This window comes from Leptonychotes weddellii, chromosome 2 (assembly GCF_054177405.1).
Source record: "Leptonychotes weddellii isolate Sample4059 chromosome 2, ASM5417740v2, whole genome shotgun sequence".
Lineage (NCBI taxonomy): Eukaryota > Metazoa > Chordata > Mammalia > Carnivora > Phocidae > Leptonychotes > Leptonychotes weddellii.
Window position 1 is genome coordinate 23,260,409 of NC_138370.1, and position 22,765 is coordinate 23,283,173.

Sequence of the window (22,765 nt, forward strand, 5' to 3'; positions counted from 1 at the left end):
AGCAGACGACACTATGTTAAGGATAGACACTACACAAATGCTCAATCATGAACTACATGCAGTTTTGTGTATCATGGAGTCTTGAACATTTAGCTCAATGCCAGGCAAAGTAAATAGTAAATATTAGCTGAATGAATGAAGATAGTAAGAGTATTTCTATGTACCTCTTTACAGTCCTAGAAACTAATATGCTAATTTATCTGTAATTTTAAAAAATAATGTGGTGGCACCTGGATGGCTCAATCAGGTGAGTGTCTGGCTCTTAATTTTGGCTCAAGTCATGATCTTGGGGTCGTGGGATCGAGCCCCGCACTGGGCTCTGCGCTCAGTGTGGAGTTGGTTTCAGATTCTTCCCCCCCCCCCACCCGCACTATCTCCCTTTAATAAATAAAATCTTAGGGGCGCCTGGGTGGCTCAGATGGTTAAGTATCTGCCTTCGGCTCAGGTCATGATCTCAGGGTCCTGGGATCGAGTCCCGCATCGGGTTCCCTGCTCAGTGCAGAGCCTGCTTCTCCCTCTCCCTCTGCCACTCCCTCTGCTTGTGCTCTTCTGTCTATCTCTCTGTCAAATAAATAAATAAAATCTTTAAAATAAATAAATAAATAAAATAAAATCTTAAAAAAAAAATAATGTAAACTATAAAATAAAGTCTGCACAGCAAGCATTTACTCAGTCTGCTGTTGCTGTAATAGCCACTCCATAATTTAAAACCTTGATTCTGTTATGCTTGGACCACACACAACTCTAAATAATACACCATAAATAAAAATACTCTATCTTCAAATATTCAGTTGAGGATTCTTTTGCCATTTTTTAACAATTTTTTTGAGGGGTGCCTGAGTGGCACAGTCAGTTGAGTGCTGATTCTTGGTTTCAGCTAGGGTCATGATCTCAGGATCAGGGATCGAGCTCTGCCTCAGGCTCCATGTGGAGTCTACCTGACATCATCTCTCCCTCTCCCTCTGTCCCTCCCACTTGTGCTCTCTCTAAAATAAAGAAATAAATTTTGGAAGAAATTTTAAAAAATTTTTAGTACAGTTGACAATGTTACATTGTTTCAGGTGTACAACATAGTCACTCAACTTCTCTATAGATTATGCTGTGCTCACCACAAGTACAGCTGCTGTCACCATGCAACACTATCAGAATATCATTAACTATATTCCCTATGCTGTGCCTTTTATTCCTTTTTTACCATTTAAATTTCAAAGACTGCTTTTTTTTTTTTTTTAAAGATTTTATTTATTTATTTGAGACAGAGAGAATGAGAGAGACAGAGAGCACATGAGAGGGGGAAGGGTCAGAGGGAGAAGCAGGCTCCCTGCCGAGCAGGGAGCCCGATGCGGGACTCGATCCCGGGACTCCAGGATCATGACCTGAGCCAAAGGCAGTCGCTTAACCAACTGAGCCACCCAGGTGCCCTCAAAGACTGCTTTTTAATGTCGGTGGTATAACTACCAAAACTAACCCTCTCCCAACTAGCAGAGCAGAAAATCTTTCTTTTCCCTTAGAATTTCTCCTAAATCAAACCACCACATGGAAATAATCACTTCCAGAGGACAAGATTTATATATAACACAAGTATGGAAAGAAAATATCATTTACGATATTTTATGCCCACTTCCTGGAGGAAATACCAAGCTGGTAAACCTGGACTGTTTGTTTCCTAGGTTACTACCTCTCTCGACATTACCTTTCAGCCCTAGCAGTGAAATACTCACTGAAGGATCCGAAATTTTATGGTTAAACACTAAGGAATCATCACTTTGTTACTAACTCAAATTCCTTTGCAGAAATTTAGCTTAAGGACAAAAAAATAAGACAAGAAAAAGGTGACAGTTGATATCCCAAACAGCTCTATTCAAGTTTATGAATGATTTACACTTAAGGGTGGCAGGACTTAATGCAAATGAACGAAGAGGAAACTGTCAGCTGCATTGTGGTTTAACCAATAGAAGCACAGCTCCATCTTGGATGTGCACTGGACTGCATTACAAACAGACGATACCATCGCTTCAACAGCAGCCTTCAGACAAGAGGTAGGTTTATACGATCTCTTTCATTTAGTAATACATATCCTTATGATGTAATATAAAAATATTTTACCATAAAAACCAAGCAGAAAGCTTTGTTCCTACAAAAGACCAAAAAAAGCAATGTATTCATTTCACTGCTTGGTAGGATTTTATTATGAAAATGTGAAGACTGCCTTGTGCTATTTGATAAGCACCCTTACCATCTGTGCCTTATGGAAAATTCATGAGATTTTCTATGAACCTGATCTATATCCAGACCTTAGAGTAAACCATAAGCATTTAATGTTAAGTGGTTACTTGCTAATTTATTTTTTCCGAGCTATTTCATTTCAGCAGTTTGGTCTGCCTTAACAAAGGATTTTTCTTAAAGAAAAATCTAGACTAAAAGCGAATCCTGGACTAAAGCTTTCTAATTATATGTGCAAATTATATTGGCTGGTAAAAAGCAGCTACTTACGGGAAAGTTTGTTATATTTTAACAAATATGAGAAAATAGTTCAAAACTGTTTATTTGACTTTGAGTGTAGATGCAGAGAATGCCAAGAAATTGTAACAAATGTGATTTTTACATAAAAATTAGAAGACCACAAAGATATCATTAAATAGGCTGCATTATACTATAGCCAAAGAGATCATTTGTAGAGCTTCAAACTTTCCTAAGATTTTAATTAAAATAATTCCTTATGGTTAAATTTTAAAATCTATATTACTGTAATACACAAGTCATTCTATTATTAAATGATAACCTTCTTAAATACCCTTTCATTTTTTATATGCCACAAAAATATTCATAACCATATTTCAATATAATGTTGAAATTATTCTTCAACTGATGCCTCAAAATAAACAGAGAGCAAGTCTTTGTGATAAACTACAGTTTAAAATAAAAATATGTTTTAAGAAGAAATGGTTAAGGGAGGAAGGTATGGTACCTTTCAACGTAGGTAATAAGATTTCTTTCATGGCTCAGAGTAACTATTCATGTCTACTAAAAATTAGTATCAACTACTGACCAAATTTCTAATTTTATCATGGTGGAGCATGTAAATATCATTATTTAGTAGATGCCAGAGTTCCAGGATATTATCCACACATACTGACCTAAAGATCCAACTTCTGCCCTTTTCTTTGCTGATAAATCTATTTAAATTTTAAGACTATTTTCATAATTTTTATTCCTTCTATTTCTTATTCAGCATTCAGCCAGCATGAGTAAAGCATCTCTTACAAAGCCTAAAGGTTGCTGTAAGAAGATATTAGATCTCTCGAGGTTCAGAACAATGGGGTTAATTACCTAGAAAATATTCCTGCTTGCTGTACAAAGTATGGGAGCCAAAAAAAAGTCTCAGATAAATAAAAACAACCTTGTCTGATTAAACAGTTAACTTGTAACTGAAATTTCAGGTAAACTGTAAACAGAAAAAGCCCTACTACCCCCATTATTAGCACTATAATCAGCCTACATTTTACTGGTGATATATTTATGGTTAACACAGATGTAGGTTTACTACCGCTCTTTCACCAAACTGACTAGACGCATGGCCTATCTCAGAGAGTTCCAGGGCTGGGTGAGCTGCTCTATGTTTAAAGGCCAATATGATTAATTGATTGTATTTCAAAGTTGTATGTTTAAAGACACTAGAGAATTCAACTCAAGGGCCTTTACCATTAGAGCAAAAGCATAATCTTATTCTGATCTGACAATTCAAGGTTCCAGAACAGTTTGAAGTCCTATCCCCATAAATATTTCACTAGGGCCTTCTGAAATGGGAGGAAAAATAGGTGAAGAGAATATACCAAAAATAAACTTTAAAAAAAATATGGTATTTACTTTAACACTCCCCATTTCTGTAATGAAATTTTAAAGAGGTGGGGATCCAAAAAAAGGAACACAAACGATTTTTACCATTTAGTCTTATTTTTCATAAAGCATTTATATATCGCAGGTATTTGATGTAAATTTATATTTTAATTTCAAAAATAGTCTTATAATGAGAAAATCCTAGTAATACCATCTTTTTGCATGTCTAATTATATCTACTCCATTAAAGTAAGTTTCAGATTTTACCCTAAATTTAGCACAAAAAATTGCTAGAGCTCTGCTGTATGTAAAAAGAATAAACCACACTAAATTTAAGGTACAAAATGACTCCATATTTTACTTTTTTCAGATATGCCCAGCAGCTAACTAAAGATTGAATGTTTTGAGTTGCTCATCAGTTATCAATACATAAGAGGCAAACTGTCATCATTTACAACATAAACTGTTATCATTTACGACATGTGTGTACTCTTCCTTAAACTGCTTAGACACTTCTAATCAAAATGACAGTGTTTACTGACTCTAGTTTTAATTTTTTAGAAGTAATCCAGAAAACTCAATAAATGTATCAAATAGATATAAAACACATATAGATATATAACACAACGTAACACAATAGATATAAAACCAAAGGCAAGAAATACTTTTAAAATATATTAGTTTGGGGGGCGCCTGGGTGGCTCAGTCATTGGGCGTCTGCCTTCGGCTCGGGTCATAATCTCAGGGTCCTGGGATCGAGCCCCGCATCGGGCTCCCTGCCCGGCGGGAGGCCTGCTTCTCCCTCTCCCACTCCCCCTGGTTCCTACTCCCACTATCTCTCTGTCAAATAAATAAATAAAATCTTTAAAATAAATAAATAAAATATATTAGTTTGGGTTTTAGATAAGTACTATATTCAAATGCTTCAAAAACTAAAATGTAACAATATAAACCTTGAGAAATCTCACAGATCCCTATATCCCAGCTCTACTCTCCAACCAATCATACAAGTAATCATTTGTTATTAACTTCTTATATAACTCCTTCCAAAACTTTTGTGCAGATACAAGCAAATAAAAATGCGTATTATTTCCCCCTTTCCTATACATACTGTCCTGCATCTTGGTCTTTTCACTTAACAGATCCTAAAAATCCTTCAGTATCACCACAGTTACCTCATTCACACACAATAATCAATTGTATGGATATATTAATTTTAATCAGAAGAACAGGTCATTGATGGGTACAAGTTAACTTCAAATAACTGAATTTAGTTTGTGTCTGCCTGCCTGCCCCACCTTCTCCCTTCCCTTCCCTCCCTCCATTTTGGGGGGGGGGGTGCACAAGAGGGCTTGAAAAAATTTTTTTCTTTTATTTTTAAAGATTTTATTTATTTGACAGAGAGACAGTGAGAGGGAACACAAGCAGGGGGAAGGGGAGAGGGAGAAGCAGGCCCCCCTGCCAAGCCACCCAGGCACTCCTTGAAAAAATTTTTAACAGTTCACTTGTACCTCAAATATAAATAGAATATTGGGACACCTAGGTGGCTCAGTGGGTTGACCATCAACTCCTGGTTTCAGCTCAGGTGGTGATCTCTGGGTCATGGGATCGAGCCCCAAGTTGGCTCCGTGGTCGGTGGGGAGTCTGCTTGGGATTCTTTCTCCCTCTCCACCTCCCATATCTGACGCTTGCACACACGTGCTCTCTCACAAATAAATCTTCTTTAAGAAATAGAACATAAAGTTAAAATTTTAAGCAGTTCATTTGTACCTCAAAAATAAATAGAATATAAAGTTCCTTAAACCAACTTTCCAGTAATTATAAAATTTCATTTTGAAATAGAAATTTAGGGCGCCTGGGTGGCTCAGTCATTAAGCGTCTGCCTTCGGCTCAGGTCATGATCCCAGGGTCCTGGGGATCGAGCCCTGCATAGGGCTCCCTGCTTGGTGGGAAGGTTGCTTCTCCCTCTCCCACTCCCCCTGCTTGCGTTCCCTCTCTCGTGTTCTGTCAATTAAAATAAAATCTTTTAAAGATAATAAAAATAAAAATTATTATAATATAAAAAATTACTATAAAATTTCTGAAATCAATAATGAAATGACATCTTAACATTAAGTTAATTAATAAGGTACATTAAACTAATTTTTTTAAGATTTATTTATTTGAGAGAGAGAGGAAATCCCAAGCAGACTTCCCACTGAGCGCAGAGCTCCACCCAGGGCTCAATCTCACAACCGGGAATCATGACCTGAGCCAAACCCAAGAGTCGGATGCTCAACCCACTGAGCCACCCAGACACCGCTACATTAAACTAATTTAAGGGACATAATGTGTAAAGAAATTCCCAGATTTTAAAAAGGAATCAACCTGGGGCGCCTGGCTGGCTCAGTCAAAAGAGCATGTGATACTTGATCTCAGGCTTGTGAATTCAAGCCCCATATTGGGTGTAGAGATTACTTAATAAAACAAAACAAAGGAATCAACCTGAAAGGCCTTAACAGAAAGTCTAAGGAATATTTGCATCAGTGCTGGAGAGGTCCTAGGTTAGCCCAGGTAAAATTATTAAATAGACCCTCCAGTGATTCTTCCCCTGTTCTTTATCTACCCATACAATAAATGGTACTGTTCTCTCTTTCCTCAAGAACTATTCTTCCTCTCCTCTTCTATATGCTCTGTTTTTCAAAAGGATCTGAAACTCATTCACACTGAAGTAAAAATAACAATGTGTGCTACCCCTCCCAAGGAATATCACATTGTAGTCACACTAAATATTTTAAAGGGGGCGCCTGGGTGGCTCAGTTGGTTAAGCGACTGCCTTCGGCTCAGGTCATGATCCTGGAGTCCCAGGATCGAGTTCCGCATCAGGCTCCCTGCTCGGCAGGGAGTCTGCTTCTCCCTCTGACCCTCCTCCCTCTCATGCTCTCTGTCTCTCATTCTCTCTCTCTCAAATAAATAAATAAAATCTTTTAAATAAATAAATAAATAAATATTTTAAAGGAGTTCCAAAGCTAAACATTTTTTAGGCATTTGTATGTGTGTACACACCTGTCACTACTCTAGGCTAGGTCAAAAAGGACTAACGTTCTCTCCATTTGAGTCAGTTTCTATGGGCTACTTGACTATATGTGTGCACGGTGATTAGAATCAGAAGCAGCGACACTGAAGTTGGAGGAGAGGCCTATCGGGATATTCACATTGGATTCCAAGGTGCACCACTTATAGCGTATTCTATGTGAATGGCACCCTACAATACAATATGAATGGTGTTCCCTGGAGGTGTGCAATGTAGCAGCTCCATTTTCTTTTTTTCTTTTTTTTAAAGACTTTATTTATTTGACACAGAGAGAGAGATAGCGAGAGCAGGAACACAAGCAGGGGGAGTGGGAGAGGGAGAAGCAGGCTTCCCGCTGAGCAGGGAGCCCGATGTGGGACTCGATTCCAGGACCCTGAAGGCAGACGCTTAACGACTGAGCCACCCAGGCGCCCGCAGCTCCATTTTCTATAAAAATGTGCTAAGAAGGAAAAACTTAAGGGATAAAAGAGGGTAACTCTAAAAGGCTGGGTCCCCAGACAGTTTGAAAATACTGTAATACACTGGGAAGTTCCTCACATACCAGTTCCAGACAATATATTTTTGTTAAGTACCAGAACTAATAAAGGCAATTGATTCAATTACTGTCCATTAGTCTGTTGTCCCTCGTTTCAAGATGAAGGATCACCACAAACCATGAAACTGAAGGATTCTTAAATCCAAAAAGAACAAATGAATTTAAGCCTTTACTTCTGGCCTCAGATCATCAATTTAACCTTCAAAACACACAAAAGAAGAAACCAAGTCCATCCAGAGAGGTAAAGTTACTTGCCAAGCAAATATGATTTAAGATAGAAAACAAAAACCTTTGGAGTGCCTGGGTGGCTAAGTCAGTACAGCATGTGACCCCTGATCTCAGGATTGTGAGTTTAAGCCCCATGTTGGGCATAGAGTTTACTTAAAAATAAAAACATAGAAAACAAAAACCTTAGAAAATATTAACTTATCAATGTCAAAGTTTTAAAATTAGATTTCTAAAGACAACAAAGAAATTGAAGGAATTATACTGTTATGGCTCTGGGTTTTTTAAGTCACTTTTTCATCTTTTTTGGTGTGAAAATGATAATGTGGTTATGTTTAAAAACAGAATCCTCACCTTTTAAGAGATATATGCTGAATATGTCTAGATGAAGTGATGATGTCTACAATTTGCTTCAAAATAATCTACGGGTGGAAGCAAATGGGTACAGATGAATTGATAATTGAAGCTATATTGAGCATACAGGGGTTCATCATACTCTTCTTTTTTAAAGATTTATTTATTTACGGGGCACCTGAGTGGCTCAGTCAGTTAGGCGTCTACCTTTGGCTCGGGTCATGGTCCCAGGGTCCTGGGATCAAGCCCCACATTGGGCTCCCTGCTCAAGGGGAGCCTGCTTGTCTCTCTCCCCCTGCCTCTCCTCCAGTTTGTGCTCTCTCTCAAATAAATAAAATCTTAAAAAAAAAAGATTTACTTCTTTTATTTATTTATTTGTAATGGTTTGATTTGGCTTCCATTCAGGCCTTCTCATCTCAATGTTTTTTGGGGTTTTAATTTTTAATTTAAATTGAATTTAATTTACATACACTGTAAAGATTTATTTATTTACTTTAGAAGTGGGGGGGGGAGAGTGCATGAGCTAGAGGAGCAGAAGGAGAGGGAGAGAGAATCCTAAGCAGACTCTGCGTGCTGAGCACTGAGCCCAATGCGGGGCTTGATCTCACAACCCTGAGATCACAGCCTGAGCCAAACCCAAGAGTCAGATGCTTAACCAACTATGCCACCCAGATGCCCCACTTTTTTTTTTTTGGTAAAGATTTATTCTAGAAAGAGCAAGAGTATGTATGTGCGAGCAGGCAGAGGATCAGAGGGAGAGAGAGAGGGAAAGAACCTCAAGCATACTCCCCGCCCAGTGCGGGTCTCCACATGGGGCTCAGTCTCCCCACTTGAAACCAAGAGTCGGATGCCCAATTGACTGAGCCACCCAGGTGCCCCTCATTATACTCATACTCTTCAACTACCTTGAAATTTCCTTTAATTAAAACATACTCACACACACAAGTATCTCCAGCATTTAGAAAACTATTTGGTACACAGTAGGTAATCAATAAACATTTGTTTACAAGAATGAATGAAAATCTACTAAAACTATGTAGTAAAGAAAAATCATGCAAACTAAGTCATTTCTTGAATAAAATAAAGCAAACTGACAACAGTCATTGAATTAATGAAGCGGAATTTTTTCTTATTTCCAAAATTTTCTTAGTATGAAAGCATTCTATAATTTCTTAAAATAAGTTTAAAGGATACTTCTGAAACATCAAGGTAATAAATTCTTCAATCCTTATGGTCCCATTTAAGGTCTAACAAGTATCAGGTCAACAGAGCAAAACTTAATGCAAGAATACTAAAACTTTAATTCACTGGTTAATTTTGTGAGATGGAATAATAATTTAATAATCAATACACCTGGGATGCTGATTGTTTAAAATATTCATGTCCAGGGGCGCCTGGGTGGCTCAGTCGTTAAGTGTCTGCCTTTGGCTCAGGTCATGATCCCAGGGTCCTGGGATCAAGCCCGGCATCAGGCTCCCTGCTCCACAGGAAGTCTGCTTCTCCCTCTCCCACTCCCCCTGCTTGTGTTCCCTCTCTCGCTGTGTCTCTCTCTGTCAAATAAATAAAATCTTTAAATAAATAAATAAATAAAATATTCATGTCCATAGATCATTCAGCTATATGAAACAGTTAATACTATCATATACATAACAGAAAGAAATCCTAAGATTAAGGTATCTTCATAGGCAACTTGAACCTAAAATTTTATTATCCTTATTCTGAAAATTGTCATTATTTAGCTTTTCTTTAACATTTTTCACTCAGCCACTATTTCCTGATTCAGGTCACCTGTCCTCGAAGTTTAAAGGACTGGAAATAGAAATACACTGAGCCAACAAGGTGAGAAGGATCCACAAAGGTAATGAGAAAAGCTTTCCGGGAGGCAGTCTGAAGACCACCATCTTAAAACACTAAAATTTTTTGTAGTTAACAGATCACTGACCACTGCTTTAGTCAAATTTTAAACCAATTCAGCTTCTCTTTTTCCACTTCTACTAGCAGTTAACTTCTGTATAGAAATCTTAAACATATATACTTGTCTAGCAAATGATACACATAAAAAATATATAGTACAGCTTATAGAATACACGGCCATAAAATACAGAAAAAATTCAAAAATATAATTTGGGCATTAATTCTGGCAGAAAATAAGATGACTCATGTTACCTATAAAAATTTACTAATATTAGTACTAAAACTTGAATTGACAAATCTTAAGAATTTGATTACATATATTCACTTTTTACCTTTTTACAGATTCAAAAGAACAATACAAGAAGTAGAATCCCTAAGAATGGCCTCCCTGAGCTCCAGCCTCTGGAATGAAACCACTACATCTGTTTATCAGTACCTTGGTTTTCAAGTTCAAAAAATTTACCCTTTTCATGATAACTGGAACACTGCCTGCTTTGTCATTCTGCTTTTATTTATATTTACAGTGGCATCTTTAGTGGTGTTGGCTTTTCTGTATGAAGTGCTTGACTGTTGCTGCTGTGTAAAAAACAAAACTGTGAAAGACGTGAAAAGTGAACCTAACCCTCTTAGAAGCATGATGGACAACATCAGAAAACGTGAAATTGAAGTGGTCTAGCACTCTACCTAAAATGAACAAAATCTCTGAAAACAGCCTTCAACTACTGAGAAAAAAGAATTTTCTGAGGCCAACTGTTATTATGAAAATTGACTCTGAATGATTAAAAGATTTCTAAAAGAAGGGAAAAACAAGTCAAATATGCACTTTTTGTGTGTGTATCCCTTTCATTAAATGTACAGTAAAACTTCACAAATGTGAATAAGTTACCAATCTACTTAAAATCACAATTCAAAAACTGGATAAAAGATTCCTAGATTTCAATATTAAGCAACAAAAGGTAAGCCAGAAAACATAAGCAAGATCAAATAACTCTGACCTAAACGAACGATGTGGACTAACAAATAAACTACCCTCCGTGTGTTTTGGTAATAAAAATGCTATTTAAAATGCTTACCTAAATCCAAAGTAAATAATTCCACTCATACATAAAATCCCTACTTATTAAAAAGAAGTATATTCTAGGTTACTGAGGACAACTTAAACATTTTTTTAAGACAAGTTTTATGTAGGGATTAATGTGGAAAAAAGTCTCAAAATAGAAAGATCACAAGTATACTTGCATAAAATTTTCATAAAACTGACTGTTTAATAAGAAACACATGGTGTAAGAAGGACCAGGCTATTTTCAATCTAAAACTTACTAGTATACCCCCTTAATTGTATTTCCTGAGCTTTTTCTTTCATTTTGCTGCTCATATTCATATTCTCAAGGGCTAAGACACACAATGCTGAAAAGACTACCTAAAAAAAAAAAAAAAAAAGGCGAAAGACAGGAACACATAACACCTGTTAAGAAATACTGCAGTTTTATTTCTTGGAATTACAAGGGTTGTACAGATATTATATTTTATAACCCTAATGCTATTTTGCTACCACCCATGAGCAAACCTAAGCATGCTCTTAACCACCACAGCTGCCCTTAACCAGAAATATCATTCCTGGAAATTTACCCTGAGAAATCAGTTCAAAAGAAAAAAACTCAAGATACAAAGAGATTTCTAAAAACATTACTCAAAATAACAACGAAAAATGGAAATAACGGCCTTTAAATATATCAACTTTGCTTATTAAGAAGCTACTTTTTTTAAGTCTTATTTTGTTATGTTAATCACCATACATTTACATCATTAGTTTTTGATGTAGTGTTCCATGATTCACTGTTTGTGTATAACACCCAGTGCTCCCCTTAATACGTGCCCTCTTTAATACCCATCACCAGGCTAACCCATCCCCTCACCCCCTTCCCCTCTAGAACCCTCAGTTTGTTCCTCAGAGTCCATAGTCTCTCATGGCTCTCTGCTTCTTTTTTATTCACTGTAGGTGAGAGAATGTCAGTCACAGTTCAGAAAAAGTCCAAGTACAAAGTCTTCTCACTGTCTGGTTTAATACGAGGAGAAATTGAGACCATGCTTCAACCGGTCCTCTGCCATTACTCACAGCTGTGTTATCAATAAATCATGGATTGTAGAAAGTTTAATATGGTATTATCTGAAGAACAGATAGATGTATTTTGAATAAAGATGTATTTTGTTGCCTCTTAAAAAAAAAGCTACTGAAAATTAAGGCACAATAGAAAATATTTAATATATGAAATGAAAAATACACATCTAGGGGCACATGGGTGGCTCAGTCGGTTGGGCATCCAACTCCTCAGTTTCTGCCCAGGTCATGATCTCATGGGTTGTGGGATGGACCCCACAGGGTCTCAGTGGGGAGTCTGCTTGAAAGATTCTCTCCCTCTGCCCCTCCCCCAGCTCTCCATCTCTCTTTCTCTCTCTCTCAGATAAATAAATCTTAAAAAGAAAAATACATATCTGTCATTTTCAATTTAGAGAACTCTGTCAGTTTGGAATCACTGTTTTTTCTTTCTAACATTAGAAAATGTTTTTTCTTTCTAACATTAGAAATAAACACTTTTTGTAACCAACTTTCAAAGGACTTGTGAAACCTGGTATACAAAATACTTTGGTAACCAGGAGATATTCTGAGCACTGTTAAAACCACATTTTCATAAACGGTAAGCTCTGGAGTCCTTGCCATAAATGGGAAGCATACATATCGTTTAATTACTAAATTTTTTGATAACGGACACGACTAACTTTTCCCTACCTTATGCTGTAATTTATTTAACCATTCAACAAACATGTATTGAGTGCCTCTATGTGTGAGAGATTAGGTTACAATGGCAAACAAGTAATCATGCAATTACAATGACACACAATAGCTTTGTCAGAAATAATGAGTGCTATGGGAATCAAAGGCTAAGCACTGAATTCAAATAGGAAAGTAGAAATAATATGACTTTTAAGCTGCAACCTAAACGAGGAATAGGAGTTAGCCAAAGGAAAGAGGGAAGGAGCTAAGAAAGAACATTCCAGGAAGAGGACATAATGTGGGCAAAGGTCAAGAGGCAAAAGGGAGTAAAGCATGTTAAAGGAGCTACAGGACTGTATCACTAGGACAAAGTATAAGAAAAACAATGAGATATGGGTATAAAAGGTAATGGAGACTAGATCTGGTAGGGCATGCAGACAGCAGGAAAAGATGGGCTTTATCTGAAAAGCAACGATGATCAGCCTAAAAACAGTGACACATTAGAAAAATCACTGACTGCTATACAGAGAGAGTAGACATAAAGAAGTTAAGCTAGGAACCCTTTTAAGCACCTAATCAGACAATCCACTGATAGTGACCCAATCTAGGGGGTTATGGTAGTCTTCAGTGTTTACACCCAGCTTGGAACCCCTTGTGTCTGGGTACAGCCCTGTGACTAGCTCTAGACAATGAGTTGTGAGAGAAAGTGATGTCTCACCGCCACGCAAGAGGATTTTAACTGCCAGGCAAGATATTCGAGAGTTCTTTCTCCCTCTGGCACTGAGACCAACAACATCTGAAATATCAGCTACTCTATCAGCCTGGGTCCTTTGAGTGACTCTAAGGAGCTAAGACCCTTGCCAACACATGATAAACATGTGGTATGAAAGAAAAACAACGAATCTTTGTTGTTTTTAAGCCACTGAGATTTTGTACTGTTTAAAAAAAAAAAAAAAAGAGGGGCGCCTGGATGGCTTAGTCGTTAAGCATCTGCCTTCGGCTCAGGTCATGGTCCCAGGGTCCTGGGATCGAGCCCCGCATGCGGGTCTCACTGCCCAGCGGGAAGCCTGCTTCTCCCTCTCCCACTCCCCCTGCTTGTGTTCCCTCTCTCACTGTGTCTCTCTCTGTCAAATAAATAAATAAAATCTTTAAAAAAAAAAAAAAGAAAAGAAAAGAAACCCACAGACCCAAATTAGTGTCACTTTGACCAAGTTCCAAAACCAGCACTTAATACATAACCTAACCACAGTTTCAAACTCCCTCAGAAATGTAGTCTTAACTGGTCTGTCAGGAATTCTTCAATCAATGCCAATGAGTATGCCATATGGACCCTTCTCCATCCCCCAAAGGAAGAGAAATGAGGTCATCTGCATAAGACCCCTGGCTTTTCCCACTAGAAAGGAGCTAGCCTAGAACAGTCCTTTTCTTTTGCTAGTAACTTTCCTGCCTCCACACTCCTTCTATAAAAATCTTCCATTTTGTACAACTCCTTGGAATGCCTCTCTACTTGCTAGATGGGATGCTGCCTGATTCATAAATCATTTCATAAAGCCAATCAGATCTTCGATTACTTGGTTGAACCTTGTTATTTAGCAGGAGCGAAGATAGTCTTAAGCAGATCAAAGAGACTAGGTCTAAGAGTGGGTCTGTGCTAATGTTTAAAACAGTGTACTATGGGGACGCCTGGGTGGCTCAGTCGTTAAGCGTCTGCCTTCGGCCCAGGTCATGATCCCAGGGTCCTGGGATCGAGCCCCACATCGGGCTCCGTGCTCAGCGGGAAGCCTGCTTCTCCCTCTCCCACTCCCCCTGCTTGTGTTCCCTCTCTCGCTGTGTCTCTGTCAAATAAATAAAATCTTAAAAAAAAATAAAAATAAAAATAAAAATAAAAAATAAAAAAAATAAAACAGTGTACTATGAATTAATTCAATGTACCTTTCACTGGAATGAGACAAAATCAACTTAATATATGTGCTAATAAGACCGATAGCCTACTTGATAAAAACATTACTTCTGCTTTAACATCAGTTAGTAAAACAGCTTGCAAAACATCTAACAAAATGACGTCCATGAAGATTACTATTGCTACATTTTTAGGTAGGTAAATAATTTCTTGTGAATTACACTGGACTGACCTTGTTGTTTAAAAGGTAATAGTCTAAGACTAAACTAAACCCAAAATAAGTAGAAGAAATAAAATAATGGTGAAGTAGAAATCAATAAAAGAAAAATACAAGAGAAAAATAAATGAAACCAAAAGTTGATTTTTTAAAAGATCAACAAAATAAAACACAAATTCCTAAAATCAGAAATGAAATAGGGAGGGTTATCGCTACGGACCTTACAGAAATCAAAGGATTCCAAGGAAATACTTTGAAAAACTTTAGACAGTGTAGATAATGGAACGGACAAACTCCTAAAAAGATACAAAGCACCAAAATTAACTCAAGAAGATAACAAATAATCTGAATAGATCTGTAAGAATTTCTACATGTGCTTCCCACAAAGGAAAGCTCACGCCCAAATGGCTTCACTAGTGAACTCTACCAAATATTTAAAGGGAAAATTATATCAAACCTTCACAAACTCTTCCAGAAAACAGTGGAAAAGAGAATACTTCACCAATCATTTTATGAGGCCAGAAATACCCTGACAGACATCACAAGAAAACTACAAACCATACCCTCGTGAATACAAACACAAAACTCCTGTACAAAATACCAGCAATCTGAAATTCCACAACAAATAAAAAAAGATTATACATCATGACGAAGTAGAATTTATTCTAAGAACGCCATATTGGTTTAACATCTGAAAAAAAATCAATTAATGTAATATTAATAAAGAACAAGAACACAATCTTCTCAAAAGATGCAGAAAAAGCATTTGACAACATCCAATAGCCATTTAAGATTAAAAACTCTCAACAAACTAGAAGTAGAGAGCAACTTCACCCTGATAACAAAATCCATGCAGCTAAGATCATACATAAAGGTGGAAGATTGAATGCCTTTCCCCTAAGATCAGGAACAAGGCAAAGATGTTCACTCTCACCACCTGTATTCAACATTCTATTAGCCAGCCAGTCCAGGGCGGAAAGGAGGGAAGGAAGGAAAGAAGAAAGGGCATTCACATTGGAAAGGACAAAGTAAATCTGTCCTTATTCACATATGACATAATCTTGTACGTAAAAAAAACCCTATGGAATTCACACACACACACACAAAAAAAACCTAGAAAGAATAAACAAGTTCAACAAGGTTGCAGAATACAAGTTCAATGTACAAAAACTATTGTATTTCTGGGGCACCTGGGTCACTCAGTTGGTTAAGCATCTGCTTTCAGCTCAGGTCATGATCCCAGGGTCCATTAACTGATGAATGGATAAACAAGTTGTAATATACCCATACAATGGATTACTGTTCAGCAATAAAGCAGAATGAAGTACTGACACATGCTACACACAGATGAATCCTGGACAAAATACCAGCAAACTGAATCCCATAACAAAACGAATTATACACCACAACCAAGTAGGATCTATTCCAAGACTGCAAGGGTTGGTTTAACATCTGAAAAATCCACCAATGTAATATACCATGTTAACAGCATAAACAACAAAAAGATCATCTCAATAAATGCTAAGTAAAAGAAGCCACACACTAAAGACTACATATTGTACAATTCCATTTATATGAAATGTCCAGAAAAAGCAAATAGAGACAGAAAGTAGACTTTTGGTTATCTGGGGCTGGGGTGGGAACAAGAAGTGACTGTAAATGGGCACAAAGGATCTTTTGGGGATGATGGAATGGTTCTAAAATGCAATTACATTAACAGGTGCACTATTTCGTAAATTTACTAAAAATCTTTGAATTGTACACTTAAAATGAGTGAAATATATGGTATATAAATTAAACTTCAACAAAGTTATTTCTGAAAAGATAACGTAAATTCTAACTATAACACAAGACTAGTAACATCTTAAGAATGATATATTCTTATTAAGTTCCCTTATACTTAACAAAGTATCTAACAATAAATACAAATGTTGAACTAAAAAATGAACTTGCCATGACTAAACGGTTTCTTTAAAAATAAAACTGAACAGTTCTAAAGTCAATTTTACTAACCAGAATTTTGTTTAGAGCCTGATGATCCTCCATGTTCTAGCTTTGCTTTCTTCTTCTTTGATGATGATGATGATGATTCAGAAGATACTGAACGTTTTTCTACTACAGGAGTGGAGAGAGCTCGTTTTTTGAACAGCTCCCGTTCTCTCAACAGGCTTGGATCCATAATTCTGCAAAGATGTAAGTATTTTTAATACAGATTCTAATCATTCAAACCTATAGGCCAAATCCCTAGGTCCCAAGAATTACTTCCAAACAAAATTACCTTTATTAGCTCTCACCACTTGTATTTATTCATATAGTCATTCACTTAAAAATCTTTAATTAGTACCTATTGTGTGCCAGGCACCGTGCTAGGCATTAGTAAAGAGAAACAGAATTATTCTTTAAAGCTCTAGAACTGCACTGTCCAATATGATAGCCACTGGTCACATGTGCCTATGGAACACCTGAAATGGGGCTAGAGGTGAGATGTACTTGAAGTGTAAAATACACACCAGATTTAAAAGACATAGTATAAAGAACTTTTAGAATTACTGATGAGATATTTTAGATTGATTACATGTTGATAATATTTTGGATATGCTAGGTTAAATAAAATATTAAAATTAATTTCCACCAACAATATGATCATCTTAATAAATACAGAAAAAGCATGTGACAAAATAAAAATCCGTTCAGAATAAAAACTCTCAACAAAGTGGGTTTAGAGGGAACATACCTCAACACAACAAAGACCAAATATGAAAAACTCAAAGCTAACATCACACCCAATGGTTAAAATGTGAAAGCTTTTCCTCTAAGATCAGAAATAAGACAAAGATATCCACTCTCCCCACTTTTATTCAACACAGTAGTGGAAGGACTAGATGCAGCAATCAGATAAGAAAAATAAAAAAGCATCCAAACTTGTGGGGTGCCTGGGTGGTTAAGTGTCTGACTTTGGCTCAGGTCATGATCTCAGGGTCATGGGATTGAGCCCCACATCGGGCTCCCCAGTTAGCAGGGAGTCTGTTTGTCCATCTCCCTCTGCCCCTCCCCCCCCCGCTCATGCACACACGCACTCTCTCAAATAAATAAAATCTTTTTAAAATCTTTAAAAAAAGACTATAAAGAAAATAAGCATCTAAACTTGTAATGAACACGTGAAACTGTCACTATTTGCAGAAGACATGATACTACATACAGAAAACCCTAAAGACTCCACCAAAAAAATTAATAAATGAATTCAGTGAATTGCAGGATACAAAATTAATATACAGGAATCTGTTCTGTTCCTATACATTAATAACAAAGTAGCAGGAAGAGAAATTAAGAAAAAAAATCCCATTTACAATTGCACCAGAAAGAATAAAATACCCGGGAATAAATTTAAGCAAGGTGGTCAAAGACCTACAGTCTAAAAACTGTAAGACACTGATGAAAGAAATTGAAGAGGACACAATCAAATGGAAAGATAGTCCACGCTCATGGATTAAAAGGATATCATTCAAATGTCCTTACTTCTCGAAGCAATCTTCAGATTCAATGCAATCTCAATCAAAATAACAATAGCATTTTTCACAGAACTAGAACATATAATCCTAAAATTTGTGGGGCACCTGGGTGGCTCAGTCGTTAAGCGTCTGCCTTCGGCTCAGGTCATGATCTCAGGGTCCTGGGATCGACCTCCACATCGGGCTCCCTGCTCCGCGGGAGGCCTGCTTCTCCCTCTCCCACTCCCCCTGCTTGTGTTCCCTCTCTGGCTGCGTCTCTCTGTCAAATAAATAAATAAAATCTTTAACAAAAAAAAAATCCTAAAATTTGTATGAAACCACAAAAGACCCTGAATAGCCAAAATAATCTTGAAAAAGCAGCACAAAGCTGGAGGTATCACTATCCCAGATTTCAAGATATACTACAAAGCTATAGTAACCAAACAGTATAGTGCTGGCACAAAAAGAGACACATAGATCAACAGAACCGAGAGCCCAGAAATAAACCCACACCTGGTCAATGAATCCACGACAAAGGAGGCAAGAACATACAATGGGGGAAAAGACAGTCTCTTCAACAAATGGTGTTGGGAAAACTGGACAGCTACGTGCAAAAAACAAATGAAACTGGACCGCCTTCTTACACCACACACAAATATAAACTCAAAATGGATTCAAGACCAAATATGAGACCTGAAACCTTAAAACTCCTAAAAGAAAACATAGACAGTAATCTCTTGGACATTGGCCTTAGTAACATTTTTTAGATAGGTCTCCTCAGGCAAGGGAAACAAAAGCAAAAATAAACTATTGGGACTTCATCAAACTAAAAAGCTTGTGCACAGCAAAGGAAACCATCAACAAAACAAAAAGATAACCTACTGAATGGGAGAAGATATTTGTAAATGATATACCTGATAAGGGGTTAATATCCAAAATATATAAAGAACTTATATAATTTAACACCAAAAAAACACAACCACTCAGATTAAAAAATGGGTAGAGGACCTGAATAGATATTTTTCCAAAGACATATAAATGGCCAACAGATACATGAAAAGATGCTTAACATTACTAATCATCAGGGAAATGCAAATCAAAACCACAATAAGATATCACCTCACATTAGTCAGAATGGCTGGTGTCAAAAAAACAAGAAATAACAAGTGTTGACAAGGATGTGGAGAAAAGGCAACCCTCATGCACTCTTGGTGGGAATGCAAACTGGTGCAGCCACCGTGCAAACAGTAGGCAGGTTCCAAAAAAATTTTAAACAGAAATACCATATGATCCAATAATTCCACTACTGGCATTTACCCAAAGAAAACAAAAACACTAACTCAAAGAGATATATGCAGCCCTACGTTTACTGCAGCATTATTTACAAGATATGGAAGCAACCCAAGCGTCCATCAACAGATAAAGAAAATGTGATACACACACACACAATGGAATATTAGCCATAAAAAAAAAAGAGAGAGATCTTGCCATTTGAGACAATATTGGTAAACCTACAGGGTATTATGCTAAGTGAAATAAGCAGAGACAAATACTATAGGATATCATTTATATATATATAATCTAAAAAAACAAAACAAACGAACAAACAGATTCTTAAATACAGAGAACATACTGTTATTTACCAAAGGGGAGGTTGGTGAGGAGATGGGAAAAATAGGTAAAGGGGATTAAGAGATACAAACTTCCAGTTACAAAACACATAAGTCATGGAGATGAAAAGTACAGCATTACAGAATATACTCAATAATTTTATATTATTTTTTATATGTTGCATGGTGACAAATGAGGACTATATATATGGGAAGCACTAAGTAATGTATATATTCGTTGAATCAATATGCTGTACACCTAAAACTAATATAACATTGTATGTCATTTATACTTTCTTTCTTTTTTTTTTATTTTTTATTTATTTGAGAGAGAGTGAGAGAGAGAACCCAAGAGGGGGTAGGGTCAGAGGGAGAAGCAGACTCCCTGCTGAGCAGGGAGCCCAATGTGGGACTCGATCCCGGGACTCCGGGATCATGACCTGAGCCAAAGGCAGTCGCTTAACCAACTAAGCCACCCAGGCGCCCTCTCTCTCCCTTTTTTTTTCTCTTTCTCCTTTTTTTTAAATGTAGGCTCCACACCCAGCATGGAACCCATGGCCCTGAGATCAAGACCTGAGGTGAGATCAAGAGTCAGATGCTTAACCAACTGAGCCACCCAGGCACCCCTGTCAATTATATTTCAATAATGAAAAATTAAAAATACAATTTCAAAAATTAAAACATTTTAAAAATTAATTCACCCTAATTTTTTCTAGTTTTTAAAAAAAATATGGTTACTAGAAAATTTTGAATTACATGTGTGGCTCACAGTTGCAGCTCACATTGTATTTCTATTGGACAATGCTGCTCTAGAAATAACATCAGAACTACTAGGCAGAAATTAGGAGGCAGATGTAGGCTCACTGCAAAAAAAGAGAGAGAGAGAGAGAGAACCATCAGAATTTCTTATAAATGAAAAGGTGTGTTTTAAAACTGGTGAACTCTCGGGGCACCTGGGTGGCTCAGTCAGTAAGGCATCCGCTTTCGGCTTGGGTCATGATCTCCCTCTCCCTCTACCGCTCCCCCTGCTTGTGTTCTCTTGCTCACTCTCAAATAAATATTTTTTAAAAAATTAAAAATAAGGGGCTGAACCTGGGTGGTTCAGTCGTTAAGCATCTGCCTTCAGCTCAGGTCATGATCCCGGGCTCCTGGAACTGAGCCCCACATCGGGATCCCTGCTCGGCGGGAAGCCTGCTTCTCCCTCTCCCACTCCCCCTACTTGTGTTCCTGCTCTTGCTGTCATCTCTCTCTGTCAAATAAATAAATAAAATATTAAAAAAAAAATTAAACTGATGAACTCTATCATTAAGTAATAAAAAGGCTGGATTAAAATTTTTAGAAATATGGGCCCCTGGGTGGCTGAGTCGTTAAGCGTCTGCCTTCGGCCCCCGGGACTGAGCCCCACATTGGGCTCACTGCTCAGCAGGAAGCCTGCTTCTCCCTCTCCCACTCCCCCTGCTTGTGTGCCCCCTCTCGCTGTGTCTCTCTCTGTCAAATAAATAAATAAAATCTTAAAAAAAAAAAAAAAACCTGTTAGAAGTATCTACAGAAAATTCCTGATTTAGAGGGAGGTGGAACTAGACCTCTTTTGGTTTTTTCCCCAGTTCTAAAACTCCACAGTTCTGGGCGCCTGGGTGGCTCAGTTGGTTAAGTGTCTACCTTCAGCTCAGGTCATGATCCCAGGGTCCTGGGATCGAGTCCTGCATTGGGCTCCCTGCTCAGCCGCGAGTCTGCTTCTCCCTCTTCCTCTGCCGCTCCACCCCCCCACTTGTGCTCTCTCCCTCTCAAATAAATAAAATCTTTTAAAAAAATACAAAATAAGGGAGCCTGGGTGGCTCAGTTGGTTGAGCGACTGCCTTTGGCTCAGGTCACGGTCCTGGAGTCCCTGAATCAAGTCCCGAATCGGGCTCCCTGCTCAGCAGGGAGTCTGCTTCTCCCTCTGACCCTACCCCTTCTCATGTGCTCTCTCTCTCATTCTCTCTCTCTCAATAAATAAAATCTAAAAAAAAAAAAAAAAAAAATACAAAATAAAACTCCACAGTTCTAGCAACTTCAGTACAACCAGGGAAGCCACAGATCATTTAACAAGTAATTTTATTTAAGTAGGGCTTAAACTCAGAACCATGATACTGAGACCTGAGCTGAGATCAAGAGTCAGACACTTAACCTACTGAGCCACCCAAGTGCCCTTCAACAAGTATTTTAAAATGTTCTTCTCTTCTTTTACAATCTAATAATCACACTGCTGGGTATTCAGCCAAAGAATACAAAAACTTTAATTCAAAAAGATATATTCACCCCCATGTTTATTGCAGCATTATTTACAACAGTCAAATTACGGAAGCAGCCCAAGCGTCCATCGATAGATGAATGGATAAAGAAGATGTGTACACATACACACACACATGATGGAATATTATTCAGCCATAAAAAAGAATGAAATCTTGCCATTTGCAGTAACATGGCTGGATCTAGAGAGTATAATGCTAAGCAAAATAAGCCAGAGAAAAACAAATGCCATATAATTTCACTCATATGTGGAATTTAAGAAACAAAACAAAGCTGAGAAAAAAAAAGACAAACCAAAAAATAGACTCTTAGCTATAGAGAACAAACTGATGGTTACCAGAGGGGAGGTGGGTGGGAGGGATGGGTGAAATAGGTGATAGGGGTTAAGAGTACACTTATCTCGATGAGCAATGAGTAATATATGGAATTAGTAAGTCACTATATTATACACCTGAAACTAATATTGCGCTGTATGTTAACTACACTGGAATTAAAATTTAAAATAAAAAAAGTTCCTCTCTTGAGACCCATAAGCACAGAATAAACTGAT

The 22,765-nt window shown here is 37.4% G+C and overlaps 2 protein-coding genes across 8 annotated transcripts in view; one reads left to right on the forward strand and one right to left on the reverse strand.

The window, feature by feature from the left end:
* The window catches only part of GTF2E2 (general transcription factor IIE subunit 2), a 66,758-nt gene that overhangs the window by 40,054 nt on the left and 3,939 nt on the right, over window positions 1–22,765 (reverse strand). For both annotated transcript variants that reach the window (XM_081808600.1, XM_006731641.3), the window contains exon 2: window positions 16,842–17,011. In XM_081808600.1, the coding sequence (XP_081664726.1) occupies window positions 16,842–17,007 (166 nt within the window). In that variant the 5' untranslated portion in view covers window positions 17,008–17,011. The remainder of the gene's footprint in view (window positions 1–16,841; window positions 17,012–22,765) is intronic.
* On the forward strand, window positions 1,886–10,754 carry SMIM18 (small integral membrane protein 18). 6 transcript variants are annotated; one of them, XM_031026284.2, is made up of 3 exons: window positions 1,958–2,039; window positions 9,808–9,882; window positions 10,281–10,754. In XM_031026284.2, exon 3 carries the CDS (start codon window positions 10,318–10,320, stop codon window positions 10,612–10,614), a length of 297 nt encoding a protein of 98 aa, XP_030882144.1. In that variant the 5' UTR covers window positions 1,958–2,039; window positions 9,808–9,882; window positions 10,281–10,317; the 3' UTR covers window positions 10,615–10,754. The 6 variants fall into 6 exon arrangements, with proteins under 6 accessions (XP_081664769.1, XP_030882144.1, XP_030882143.1 ...); XM_031026283.2 differs by having other exon boundaries at window positions 9,808–9,863; XM_031026286.2 differs by having other exon boundaries at window positions 1,981–2,039; window positions 9,789–9,882.